Source organism: Macaca thibetana, chromosome 15 (genome assembly GCF_024542745.1).
Source record: "Macaca thibetana thibetana isolate TM-01 chromosome 15, ASM2454274v1, whole genome shotgun sequence".
NCBI classification, from domain to species: Eukaryota; Metazoa; Chordata; class Mammalia; order Primates; family Cercopithecidae; genus Macaca; species Macaca thibetana.
Genome location: NC_065592.1, coordinates 105,630,930 through 105,644,371, shown reverse-complemented (window position 1 = coordinate 105,644,371; position 13,442 = coordinate 105,630,930). Strand labels below are relative to the sequence as shown.

The 13,442-nt window shown below is 50.5% G+C and overlaps 2 protein-coding genes across 3 annotated transcripts in view; one reads left to right on the top strand and one right to left on the bottom strand.

Moving 5' to 3' along the window:
- NINJ1 (ninjurin 1) overlaps nucleotides 1-13,442 on the top strand; it is an 868,176-nt gene that overhangs the window by 299,042 nt on the left and 555,692 nt on the right. The window lies entirely within an intron of this gene.
- The window catches only part of PHF2 (PHD finger protein 2), a 104,546-nt gene continuing 102,214 nt past the window's right edge, over nucleotides 11,111-13,442 (bottom strand). For both annotated transcript variants that reach the window (XM_050761580.1, XM_050761579.1), the window contains exon 22: nucleotides 11,111-13,104. In XM_050761580.1, the coding sequence (XP_050617537.1) occupies nucleotides 13,016-13,104 (89 nt within the window). In that variant the 3' untranslated portion in view covers nucleotides 11,111-13,015. The remainder of the gene's footprint in view (nucleotides 13,105-13,442) is intronic.

Here is a 13,442-nt window from a genome sequence, read left to right as displayed (position 1 = left end):
TTCTTTTTCTTTCTTTCTTTCTTTTTTCTTTCTTTCTTTCTTTCTTTCTTTCTTTCTTTCTTTCTTTCTTTCTTTCTTTCTTTGCCTTTCCATGCATTACTTAAACATTTTTGAGAGTTCCATTCTGATTTAGTTTTAGTGATTTTTAATAATACAGCTCTGTATAGTATGCTTAGTGATTGTTCTAGATATTACCATGTACATACATTATTTATTGCAATCTAGTGGCGCAAATGTTTTACCAATCTGAGTAATGTCTAAAAATCTTACTTCCACTTCCACTTCGTTTATAGTCTCAACTTTCAAAATATAATGTTCCTAATTATTTCCTCTACATACATTGAACGCCACATCTGAGGGTACTATTACTTTTGTTTCAACCACAAAATGTGATTAAAGAACTCTTTTGAAGAATTTACTTCTATTTTTAACTATTTCATTTACTTCTATTTTGTCTTTTTGTCTATTCTGTTGTTGTTCTTTCTTTTCTAAAGGTCCCAGTATTCTTGCTATTATTTTCTTCTTTGCTATTTTTTTAAGAGTGGATTTATTAGCAAAAAGTTATCTTAGTGTTTGATCATCTGAGAGTGTCTTTATTTCTTCTTCATTCATGAAAGATAGCTTCACTGCATATAGGATTTGGGGTTGACAGTTCTTTCCTTTCACTTGAAAATTGTTGCACCACTTCCTTCTGAACTCCATGGTTTCAGATGAGGAATCTGCTGTTATTTGAATTGGTGCTCCTTTGTAGGAAATGTGCCATTTCTCAGACTTTCATAAAAAAGATATTGTCTTTGTAATTTTCATAAATTTAAATGTAATGTGTCTTAGTTGATGTGGATTTCTTTAGGTTTATCCTATTTGAAATTCATTTAACTTCCTCTATCTGTAGGTTTACAGCTTTCTTATGACTTATCTTTTAATTTTTTTATTAGAAACTTACAAAAAAATTTATTTTGAAGTCCAATTTGTCAATTTTTTAATATTATGTTTTGTTCTTTTTGTGTTCAGTCTAAGAAGGCTTTGCCTATACAAGTTTATTAAGATTTCTCCTATATTTTCTTCTAGAAAATGTATTGCTTTAACATTTAAGTTTAGGTCTTGAATCCCTTTGGCCTTAATTTTTGTGTATGGTATGAGTTAAGAGTCAAGGCTCACCTTTTTGCCCCTAGGCAGATGTCTAGTTTTTCAGCACCATTTGTTGAACAGACATTCCTTTTCCATATTGAGATGCCTTCATACCTTTGTTAAAACTCAATTAACCATATGCATGTGAATTAATTTCTGAATATTCCATTCAGTTCCATTTTTCTTTATCTACTACACTGTTTTGTTTACCCAGCTAATAAGAAGTCTTTATAACTTTATATTGCCTCTTGACATCAACCAGTGTAGTCCTCCCCATTTGTTCTTTTTGAAACTTATTTGTTTTGGATGTTCTAGGTCCTTTGTATTTCTATGTCAATTTATTTCCGTTTCTATCAAAAATATTGCCAAGATTGAAATTACAATAAATGAATATATTGGTTTGGGGAAAATAAAATCTTAAAAATAGTGACTCTTACAATTCGTAAACACACTTAATCTCTTCATTTAAAGCCTTCTTTAGTTTCTCTCAACAGTTTTTGTAGTTTTTAGGGTATAGGCTTTGCAAATATTTTTGTTAAATTCATCCTGAAATATTTCATCTTTATTATGCTACTGTAAAAAGTATTGCTTTATAATTCCATTTTCCACTTGTTCATTGCTAGCATATAGAAATACAATTAACTTTTTAGTATTGATCTTGTATTCTGTAACCTTGATAAACTGGCTTTTGCCAATCTTTCCAGTCTTACCACTTTTTCTCTTTGTCTCCTCCTTTGGCCATTATACACAAAACTGATTCATGCTCCAGGTCTTTGCTCAAAAGAGTTCTAGTAGCTCTTTAGTAGATTCCTGAGGAATTTCTACAAATATAATAATGCCATCTGTGAGTGCCATCTAAAATATGTTTTTTAATTTTTTTTTCTTGCCTTATTACATTGGCTAACTACAAAGCTGAATAGAAGTGCTAAGAGTGGATATTCTTACTTCAATTCTGTTCTTGGGGGTAACTATTCAGTCTCCTCACCATAAAGTATGCATTGATGCCCTTTATCAGGCTGAGGACATTCCCTTTTAGTTCTACACTTCTGGAAACTTTTGTCTTGAATGGGTACTCAGTTTTATCGAGTGATTTTTAGTCATATGGTTTCCTTCTTTATTCTCTAAGTCTGGTTACATTGACAGATTTGAGATAAACATCACTTCAACATGATGTATTATCCTTTGTATATATTGTTGGATTTAGTTTTCTAATATTTTGTGGAGAATCTGTGACTGCATACAAGAAATATAAGTGTATAGTTTTCTTTGTAATTTATTTTTAATGTCTATAGTTTTGATATCAGGGTAATGCTGGCCTTATAAAATGAGAGGTTTTGCCTAATCCTCTATTTTCTGAAAGACTTTATATATCATATCTTTATAAAATGTTGGAAGACATTTAATTATGAATTCAATTTTAATATGCAGATAGCTAATCAGATTTTCTATTTCTTTTTGCATCAGTTTTGGTTACTTGTGCTTTTCAAGGAATTTTTCCATCTAATTTGTCAAACTTATTTGTATAAACTTGGTCCTAATACTCACTTATTCTTTTAATGCCTGCAGGATCTGTAGCAATGGCCACTCTTCTGTTTGTAATAATAGTAACTTGTGCCTTCTTCATTTTTTTTCTTAATTTTTCTAGCTAGAGGTTTATCAATATTATTGATCTTTTCAAAGAACCAATTTTTTGTTTCATTGATTTTTCTCTTTTGCTTTTCTATTTCTTTGATTTTTCACGTGATTAATTTAAAATTAAATAAAATTTAAAATTTTGTTCCACAGATCCACTCAATTTTGAAAAAAGAGAAAAAAACTTAAATTCGTAACTCAGTCACACTAGTCACATTTCAAGTGCTCAATTGCACAATATGAACATTTCTGTCACTGCAGAGTGCTCTATTGGATGGTCCTGCTCTGGGGAATGGGAGGTCTGTTCCTCAGTTGGTTTCATTTCTCTTAGCTAGGCATTTTCTCCAAGCTTCCCAGGATTTACAGGAAGACAGGTGGCTCTCAAATCTATGCTGTCCTCTTCATGACTCTGGCCTTGGCCCCAGCTCAGGACTTATTAACCACCTCCCTTCCTCTTGGTCCCTCAACCCTTACCATCTGTTCCCACTTCTGCTTCTCAAGGAGTTTCTAACTCAGTAATCCACCCTGAAGCATCTTGCTCAAATCTCAATGCTCTCATTACCTGGACTTCCACAGGGCTTCCTAGTAGGGGAGGATCTGTCTCTCCCACCAGCCTGAAGTATGGTTGTTTTTGGATGGGTCATGAGAATACCCACTTGGTGTCACTTGGCCTCAGGTGCCTACCATACTGCCAGGGGATGGGGGCCATAGACAATAGCTGACAGCCCCAGAGCTGCATTCCTACTTCTCTTTGGTTTGGTTTATGGCCTCAGAACCAGAGCTAAGATTGAGGCTAGAGGGGAAATCGTTTCTCCAGGCCTCACCCCTAAGGCTGGCCCAGGAAGGCAGCTTCCAATTCACAGAGTCTAGCCAAGTTTGGGCCGAGCACCCAGGAAGACATGGGCACCCTCAGAGGAGTATGGGATGGAGGGCCAGTGGCCACTTGTCTGGCATGGGCTGTGGTTGGGCAATCCAAAGCCTTGCCCTCTGCCATCTGGGCTTCCATGAGCCCCTGGCCTGCCTGGTTAGGCCAGCCAAGCCCACTGTGGTAGAAGTGGCCAGACCCACCCCTCTGCTGCCTGACCATGCCCCTGACTGCCTGCCTGTGCACTCTCAGGCCATGAATCACTGGGATCTCAGAGGAGGAAACAGCGATAACTCCAGACTCCAGAAGGGCCACTTGGATACACTGTGTGTCTTAATCCGCATCTGCAGGGCCAAGCTCAGTGCAGCTCCTCCCCCCACCCCCACCTGCCCCAGGACCCTGCAAAGCCCATACACGTCGCACTTCTCCAGCAGCCTGACCAGCCACCAGACCTGCCCCCTGTCCTTCCCTGCTGTCACTCTGGCCCCTACTGTGCACTCATGGGTACCCCTGCCTGGAGCCCCTTCCTCTGACACCCTCGTTCCCCACCTGGGATCACAGTCTCTTCTTGTCAGACTCCATTCTGGCACTTCCTTTCCTAAAATTCCCTGTGTGCCCCTCCTCACCTTGGTCTCCAGTCCTTTTCTCCTCCAGGGTCCCTGGCCATTCTGTTCACATTGCTACCCACTCACCACTGAGGCCCTCACCTGCCCAGGAGCTGGGGCTCCCCAACGGGAGGATCACAGCTGGCTCACCACTCTGGCCCCAGCACCAGCCAACATGGGGTCAAACGGAGACCACCCTCAGGGGTGAAATGGGCCTGGAGAGGCCTGATGACTGCCCAAAGGATGCCCTGCTGGGGCTGTGAGAGTTGCAGTACAAGAGAATGGAGGACACAGAATGTCAGGATCCCGTAACAGTTAGTGGGGAGCCACAGATGGTGGCTGAGCTGGTAAGTGACCAGAGGAAATGGTGTCTCAAAGCTGAATTTGGGGCAATAAAGAAGGGAATCAGGAGACCTAGACAGGGCAGGGCTGGTGTAGGGGGTCCTGGGAGATTGCATGCCCTCCCCCCATGCCCTGCCCCAGAGTAAAGTGGAGAGCTAAGCCCAGAGAGTGTCTGCATTGAGTTGGGGAAAGAGGGAGGGTTTGACCAGGAGAGCGCACCCCTCCTCCCTGAGCAGGGAGAGTGGATGCAGACTGAGGTCATCAACAGCCTTCAGGTTTGCTTCATGGGTTTGCAGCTCATCAATCCGAGGAGGACAAGAAGGATGTGGTAGATTGGGAACATGTTCCAGCATTGCACGTGGAAACGCTGGAGGAGCAGAGTCCAGACATTGATTAAACTTTTACACCAGGAAACTAATTTCTGTGTATTTATATGCCACAAATACTTGGATACCAGTGGGGAATATATCCGGGCGATCCCAGTGCTCTGCAGCGAATTACGATACATCCCAGTGGAGCAGAGCTGCGTGGTTTAAAAAGCAAATAATAAGGAAACAGGACTGTCTTCTTCCCCAGATTTAAAAGTGAAATAAATGGCTTTTTTGAGCAATGATAATAATCCAGTAAACATCGTGTGGGTCGCCCTAGGAGCCGGGCACTGAGCTAAGGTGGCTTACCTCTGTAATCCTGATGGCACCGGAAGGTAAGATGATTGTCCCCCTGCGGGCCCCGCCAGCCCAGGGAGCAGAGCAGAGCTGCCGATGGCCCCCTGGAGGCGAAGACATGTAGTTTTCCTAAACGCTAACAGAAAGGAGCCCAAGAAGGAAGGAAGGAAATACAAATGTACTTCTGGGCATGTCGCAGACCAGAGCTTCCTCTACCAAATATGTGGGTCACTGCACATTTATGTAAGATTTCCCTGTGACAAGCAGATAAAACTTCATATTGGTGTACCCACGGGGTACTCCTGATGCTAGACAACACATGGACAAAATCCTTCCTCTTCTGGGTAAAAAGACACAGGTAACAACGCGGAGGTGGCCTCATACACCTATTAAATCAGCCACAGTGAGCAGCAATCACACAGCACTGCAGTGGGCCGCTCCCAGCCAGGGTGTGCGGACAAGAGGGCTCCGTGGAGCTTCCAGCCCGTTGGGCAGCCCACTCATCCCGACCAGGCAGCCTGAGAGACTTGTCCCCAAGAGCACACCAGGCAGGTGGAATCATGGCACACCAGGCCCCTGATTCTTATTCTCACAAGCCCTTCAGGAGGCCAGGGGTATTGCTGTGTTTTACAGGCAGGAAGTCAAGGACCCAGGTCACACAGTGGGGCAGGGCAGCGCCAGGACCTCCACCCCCCACATCAGCACGAGAAGTGGGGTGCACCCTCTCTTTCTGCTCCTGCCTGCCAAGCCGGCGCATCTATTGTTTGGCAAGTGCAGTTTGCAGGGACGAGGAGGATTCCGATTTTGGAATAGCACTGACTGGACAGTGGGGCCCAGGGCCCAGCCGGGCCGGCGGGAGGACGATTAATGACAAGGATCCTACTTGGAGGCCGGGCGAGGGCCCAGCCAGCGCCGGGTGTTTACAGCTCGCTCGAATGTTTGGGCCTGCAAATCCGTGTCAGATGTTAATGGAACAGCATCATTTTTCTACCGAGGTGGCATCGCTGGGGTTGTTTGGATGAGGCAGCAGTGGGACTCGGCCTGGAACAGGCTTCAAGGGCAATGGGTGGCTCAACGGGGCGGCTGGGGCTTGCCAGGGGGCATCCATCAGGCATCCACAGCCCACTGGGCCCCTGAGGGCACCCCGCCTGGCACCCCAGTCACCACAGCCAGCTCCTCTGGCCACAGGGCTCTGCAGACAAAAACTTTAAGTTGCAGCCAAAAAACATTTTTTTTTTACTCCAAAATATGAGAAAGAACCAAAAACTGGAAATGAGTAAGTGTTTAAGCATCGGTACAGGCCCGGCCAGCACATGCCTTGAGGTCCAGGACACAGCCACCCCTGCACCTCCTGCTGCGCTTGGGTGCCAGGTCCACCCGCGGCAGCTCTCGGGCCAGGCCTGGCCGCCCACGGCAGCTCTGCAGGCCATCACCGCTCTTGATAAGGCCTCGAGGGCAGAAGTCAAAGCCTGGGTGGGGACACCTCTCCCCTGCCTCAGCTCCAGTGAGACCTCCCCTGCCCCCTGCCCCTCCAGGTGGAGGCAGCCTTGCTGTCAGGAAGGCAGAGGGAAAAAGAGGCCCAGAGAAGGAAAGTGACCTGCCCGAGGTCACACAGTGAGCAAGACCCTCTGAGCAGGCTTGCAGAAGGGTGTAAGAGTGCCCTTCAAGGGGCTGTTGGGAAGTGGGGGGCACTCACAGAGGCGTGGGCCCTGGAGCAACTCTATGTGGGGTCAGCGCCATCACCCCCACTCTGGAGACAAGGAGGCTGAGGCTGTCCCCCAAGGCAAGGACCTGCCAAGGGCTTGAGGGGATGAAGCCTCGCTCTAACCCTGGCCCTGCTGGCTCTCAGCGCCCTCTCCTCACCTCACTGCCTCCTGGCTCTTCCTCAGCAAGCTGGCTCCTGCCCGAGGGCCTTGGCACAGGCTGTCCCCTCTGCTCACACTCTTCTCTCAGGCTTTCAAGGCTCTGCTCAAAGGCTCCCCAGGCCAGACTGTCTAAGCCTGCCCAGCCCATGACCCAGCCCTGTTCCCTCCGTGCGCCGGGGATTAGGGAGCATGCTAAGTGGTCAGCCAGCCGGGGGAAAGCTTGTAGTGCCCTGCATAGCATACAGTAGGTGCTCAGGAACTGTGACCACACTGGCCACAGAGTCACTGGACAAGACCAGCGGTATTGAACCCTGATGTCTGAGACCTTCTGTCTGAGTGTTTATGTCACCGTCACCACTGGGAATTGTTATTAAGGAGACTGCTTTCATGAGGGCTGGAACACAGCTTGGATTTTAAAATCAGCAACATCTCTCTCTTTTTTAACCCTGGACTGTGAGCCCTCTCAACTCTTCCTTCCGCACCACCCTCCAGCCTCTTGATACTGTGAACAAGGAGGACAGAGTCCCTTGGCTGCCATATGTTCCCAACAACACCTGCCTCAGTGTCACCATCCACAAATCGGGCTCCTTGCCCAGGGCTGTGCAGAGGCGAGGCTGGGACGGGCACAGAGCTCAGGCTAGGCTGGGGCAGGCAGGGGAAGGAGACCCGCCTATCTAGGGAAAAGGGGTGGGCCTCTTTGCAGCCCTTAGAGAGAGCCGCTGGTGCCCCTTAGATGAGCTCCAAGCTCCGCCCTGCCCTTCCACTGGCTCAGGCCCTGGCTGCAGCCATCCACCTCAGGGCCTTTGCTCCTGCACCACCCCTTGGCCCACACCCACAGCCCTCCTTTCGCAGACCTTGCAAGCGGCCTCCTGGCTGCTGACTGCAGAACTTCTCTCTGCAGGTTTCGCTTATAAGACCAAAGGCTCTGGAGCTGACCTGCTTGGACTTAAATTCCTGCTCTAGCAGCTGAGAGACTCTGTGCCTCAGTTTCTTCATCAGTAAAATAGAGACGTTCAGAAGATCTCCCTCAGGGGGAGACTGTGAAGCATGAACAAGGTAACACAGCACAGGTGCATCAATGACTAAGCTGATTTTTACTGTCGCCTTCCCAGCACTCACAGCATGCTTGTAATTTTTTTTTTTTTTGGCCTGTAGTTACCGTCAGGCCTGCCATTAGCCCTTAAGTCCCAGCACCCGCCCCAGCCCCAGGCACTAAATAACCTCACGCAATTGTCCTCCTTGTTCCCGGCCCTGCCCTGCCCCCCGGTGGTTATTCTGGGTATGGCCCCAAAGGTTCGCAAATTGAACCCTGTTTTGCCAACTGCAGGTTCAGGGACTGGCTCTGGGTCCAGCCGGGGTCAAAGGACCTGGGCACATACACAGGCAGGGCCCTGCAGAATAGACTGAGCTGGCCGATTTTCTGAGCTCCCCACCAGGCATGGAGATGATGGGCACCTGGCAGGGGCAAGGGAGAGTCCCTTGCCTCTGGCCCACCAACAGCAAGCTGTAGTCCTGGAGAGCCCACTCCACCTGCTCCCAAACTGCCCGGCCCCCCAAGGGCCTGCCACATCCCTCCACTGTGAGGGTGGCCCCAGGGCCCTGCTCTGAGCCACTGCAGACTCTCCTTTCTGTTCAGCCCACAGGGCCCATGTCTGACAGCCCCAGGGTATGGCTGCCTGCCTCCGCCTCTGCTCATGTTGCTAGAAACACCACTTCCCACGGGTCAGCTCCAGGGGCCCCTGCAGACCTGCCCTTCCCACCTGGAGGCATGTCTCCCCCACATGCTGTCCTGTGGTCCTGTGGTCCTGTGGTACAGGTGGCAGGTGTGGGTCCCGCTCCACCGTGAGTAGCGAGCGCCTCCTCCAAGCCTCGGTGGACTCCTGGGCAGAACTGGCTGGTGACAATGCCTGCCCCAGGTTGTCAGTCATGGTGAAGGCTGGGGCAGGTTCTCCACACAGTGCTGGACACACAGCAGCCGCTCAGTAAACAACTGGAATCCAGCGAGCGTTGGAGGGCAGGACTGGGGGCAGTTTGCTTGTGTGTGTTCACCGTACTGTGTGCTGACCTTGCTCAGGCCAAGCCGGGCAGGCTGCAGGGACAGAGGACAGACAGGCCCGAATCTCAGAGGCGTGACCCACAAAGTCCGCTGCTGGTGGGCAGCTCCCTTCCAGACCTCACCCTCCCGACTTCACTGTCACAGGGCAGTCAGCACCGACACCAAAGTTAGGGGAAGAGCCACAGCTAGGGGCACGCTTGGGGAACATGGGCCCCTGGCCTCCTGGTTTCAGGAGCACACCCAGAGATGCATGACCAGGTCTGTGTGCCACACACCTGGGCAGGATCCTTGCATGACACCTGGCTCACAGGTTGCCTGGCACTCAATGGGGGCTGGGCTCCAGACACCGGGCCGGCCTGAGTGCAGCACAGGGAGGAGCCCGGGCTCCAGGAGATGCTGGGCAGCCGCAGAAGCCCCTTCGAGGGCCGAGGGTGCTCAGCTCATGTGAGTCCTAACAGCAGTGCTTGGTAGGGATGGACCCAACTAGCACCCAGACATCTCCACCTAGATCCAGCTGCTGGGCCCAGGGGGCCGGCCAGCCTGAGGGTGGTTGGAGCTTCAGAGCCTGGACCTGGAGGGTGCTGCACACTTTATCCCAGTGGCTGTGGGGCTGAAGGTGTGGGGACTCCTGGGGGAACCACAGGACAGTCTCTGACTGGACCTGGCAAAGACAGGCCAGCTTCCCAGGTAGCCTGGGGTGTGCAGAGGACACTCAGCTCTTGTGGGGTTCCGCGGAGTGGCTCAGGCTGTGGGAGTGCCCACAGCCCAGGGGCATCCAAAATGCCTGGCAGCCTGGGCAGCCCCAGCATGGGTCCCAGGCACCACCTGGGGACAGCAATGGGACCCCACCCCATCCTGCAGTCCCCAGGTCCTGGACGGGTTCCTTCTGGGGGCTCGACCACCGTGCGTGGTGGGAGCACCCCCCCGAGCCCCCAGCAGGGACTGGAGGAAAGCAAGCTCAGAGCAAGAAAGGACTTGCCCACGGGCAGCCTTGGGTTAGTTTCCGGTGTCACATGACAAACTGCACGGAGTGAATGACCACAGACCTGCAGGTTGACAAAACCCCCTGGAATCTCGCAGGGGTGGGTCGGACGCCCGGCACGGCAGGGCCCTCTGCTCAGGGTCTACTGGGGAACCAGCTTCCCACTTCCTCAGGGTGTCGGCAGCCAAGGCCGACCCTGCTCAGCGAGCTGCAAGCTGAGAGACCTTGGGTGACCCAGGCCAAACTCCTGTCCCCAGCTTATCTCACTCCCAGCTCCCATGCCAGGGCAAGACCCCATGTGTGGAGGCTTGGGCCAGTCCAGCCATCATCACAGCCCCAGATTCTCAACGTCTGCACTGCCCAAATGGCCCGAGGTTATTCACGTTTCTTCAATAAATGCCAAATGGCCTGTTTATCCGTGGTCCTCAACATTGTCACCGGCGCCCCACGCATGCACCACCCCCCACAGACTGACCCGGGCCTCACCCATGTCCCAGCAGCCCTGCCTGCCACGCACCAGCGACCCTCCCTGGGCTCGCACCATTTCAGTTCCTCTGTCAGGCAAGGGCTGCTCCTGGTAGTTCGCTGTAATCACATCAGACTTAGGCTGGAGCTCGGCAAGGCACTGAATGCTTTTGGGTGTGCATCCGTGCTGGGGTGCACATGTGTGTGCCTGCTGGACCCAGCCAAACCCCATATCCATGAGTCCAAAAGAAGGTTCCAGAGGCTTCCCGAGGACATCCTCAGGGCTGGGACTGGCAAAGCCAGAGTCTCAAAGGCTGCTGCCACCCCTGCAGCCACCGAGGGTCTCTTCTGCCCACTCCTGCCAGCCAGCTTGGGGTGCTGTGTGTGCCCCTCAGGCGGGGCAACCTGAGGCTTTCCATGAGGAACACAGGTGGCCGGCGTCTCCCCACTGCCCTCGCTGCCAGGGTGAACAACTACAGTCAAGGCAGAAATGACACAGACATGGTTCTGTACAAAACCTGAAATATTTTTACTTTTTTAAAACTTTGATCTAAGTTGCCTTAGACCTCATGGACTCGATACAAGAGTAATATGAATTGGGAAATAAAACACTTTAATAGCCACGATAAACTTTGTTAGAAATGTACATGTTGCCAAAATAATAATAATAAAATTAAAAATAAAAGAGAGAGAGAGAGAACAGCTTGATGTCCAGGTTAGATTATATAAATGTTCAACAAGGGCAGGGTAAAGGAAACTTTAAAAACACCGGTTCTGAATAAGCCTGGGGCCCCACGAGACTCCCCCTCTCCCAGCCTCGGGCCCTGGGGACTGCGTCCCTCCAAACAGGACAAGTGGGAGTGGATAAGGCCTCCACCAAGCTGCCTCTCCCCGTGGACAAAACATCCAGGTAATGGGTATATAAACAAAGCTCATAAGAAATGTACAAATATAAAAAGCTACAAACATTAATAAATTACAGCATCACAAAACACGGAAACACTTCACAAGGTGCTAGTAAAATAACTGTATCCCCCAATCCCCTCATCATACAAGAAGGAAAACAAAGAGCTGGTATTAAAGTTGAAGATTCATCTTCAAAATGTGTCTGGAATAGATCTTTTGTGTACTATTCGCTTCTGTAAAGAGAGTGTAAGGCTGCACAGACATCACTTGTTTTTCAGGCAATACCTTAGTTCTTAAAAGAAAAAAATAATAATAATAATAAAAGGAAAGGAGAAGGAAAAAGCATCAGAACCCAACTGTCCATCTGACTCAGCAAAAAACTCGTATAAATGTTAATGAAGAACTCTATAGAAAGAAATTCCTAAAGATACTTTTACTCTTATAAAAAAGAAGTTATTTAAAAAGCTATTTACACGCTACATTCTATGAAAAATATGCTTCAGGAAATACATCTAAAATTAAAATACAGGATTGCCTGAGAAACAAATCCAGCCCCTCCGTGTCGATGGTGGACACACCATCCAGGTACGACCCATGCAGGCGACACCACACGCTGACACGGGAGAACAGAGAAGTGCCGACCGTAAGTCCTCAGGCCGCCTGGCCACTGCCCCTGCCCCGCCAGTCCCAGGGCAGGGGCGCCTTGGCTGAGAAGTGCTTCTCCAGAGTGTGGCCAGCAGGGCAAGATGGTCCCTGCCACATGGCTTAGCCTGGGTCTCCCAGACCCCAAGATATGGCTGAGCCCTTGCCCTTTCCTGGGGACCCCACAATGGCTCCCCTGCCTGCTAACACACCAACCCAGCTGCCAGTCTTAGCTGCCCCCGAGAAATGCTCCTGGGCATTCAGGCTGGACACACACCATCCTGCTGCCACCTGCCAACCAGGGAGCTCGGGGCAGACCCTTCCTCGCCCACCGAGCACGGTCTGGACTTGGCTGAGAATCACTCAGGAAGAGAAGGGGGGACATAAACATCCCACTTGCGCCTCCTCTTTCTGTGTTCTTTGCCTTTTTTTTAAGCCCCAGGAGGCTGCCAGCCTGTGGCCAGCTCCGACTCTGGGGCTGGTGAGCACTGGCTCACTCTGCCTTCCTTGAAGGACTCATGCTCTCAGCAGAGCTGCAGAGGCCCTGCAATCACACCCACGCTCAGGGGAGCCTGGAGGCTGTCCTTAAAGTGGAATGAACGGTCCTCAAACTTGCAGGGCCGCTTTTCTGGGACAGGTCACTCTTAGCAACTTGAGAAAAGACGTCCATTTTCAAATCGAGGGGCCGCACTGGGCTTGCTCTGCCGGCTGAAGGGACAGACGCTCACTGGGGTGATGGCAGCCGGGAAGAGGCAAGGCCCTCCCTGGTGGGGCAGCTCAGCACCCTCCTGGGAGGCAGGTGTTTTTTTCGCGGGGCTCCGGGGGTCCTGAGCGGAGCAGAAGGATCCTGGCTTTCCAAACCTTAAAGGAGCAGTTTCCCGTTCCGATGAATTTTCAAAATTTTCCCAAGCCTCTGCTTGGCGGTCGCCATGCCCTTTTTTGTACGTTTTCCTAGGGGAGTCGGGGAGGGGACACAAAAAAGGAAGGTGAGCTAGATGGCAAGGAGCGCGGCATGCCAGTGCGGGGGAGGGTCCCGCTAACACCAAGGGGCAGCCTGCAGTCCCGCATCTGTAAAATGGGCCTATGAGGCCCCAGCTCCGAGCTCAGCACCCCTCAGGACTCCGGGATCACCGGCAAAGCCTCCACCTCAGAGGCCATGTCCTCAAGGGGCCCTGGCAGGTAGGATGGGCATGGACTTGGGGATGGCATTACGAGAAGGATGCGAGGATATCTGGGCCCCACCCCCAGTAACAAGGCCAGGAGCCACTGTCAGCACCCCGTGCTGCGTC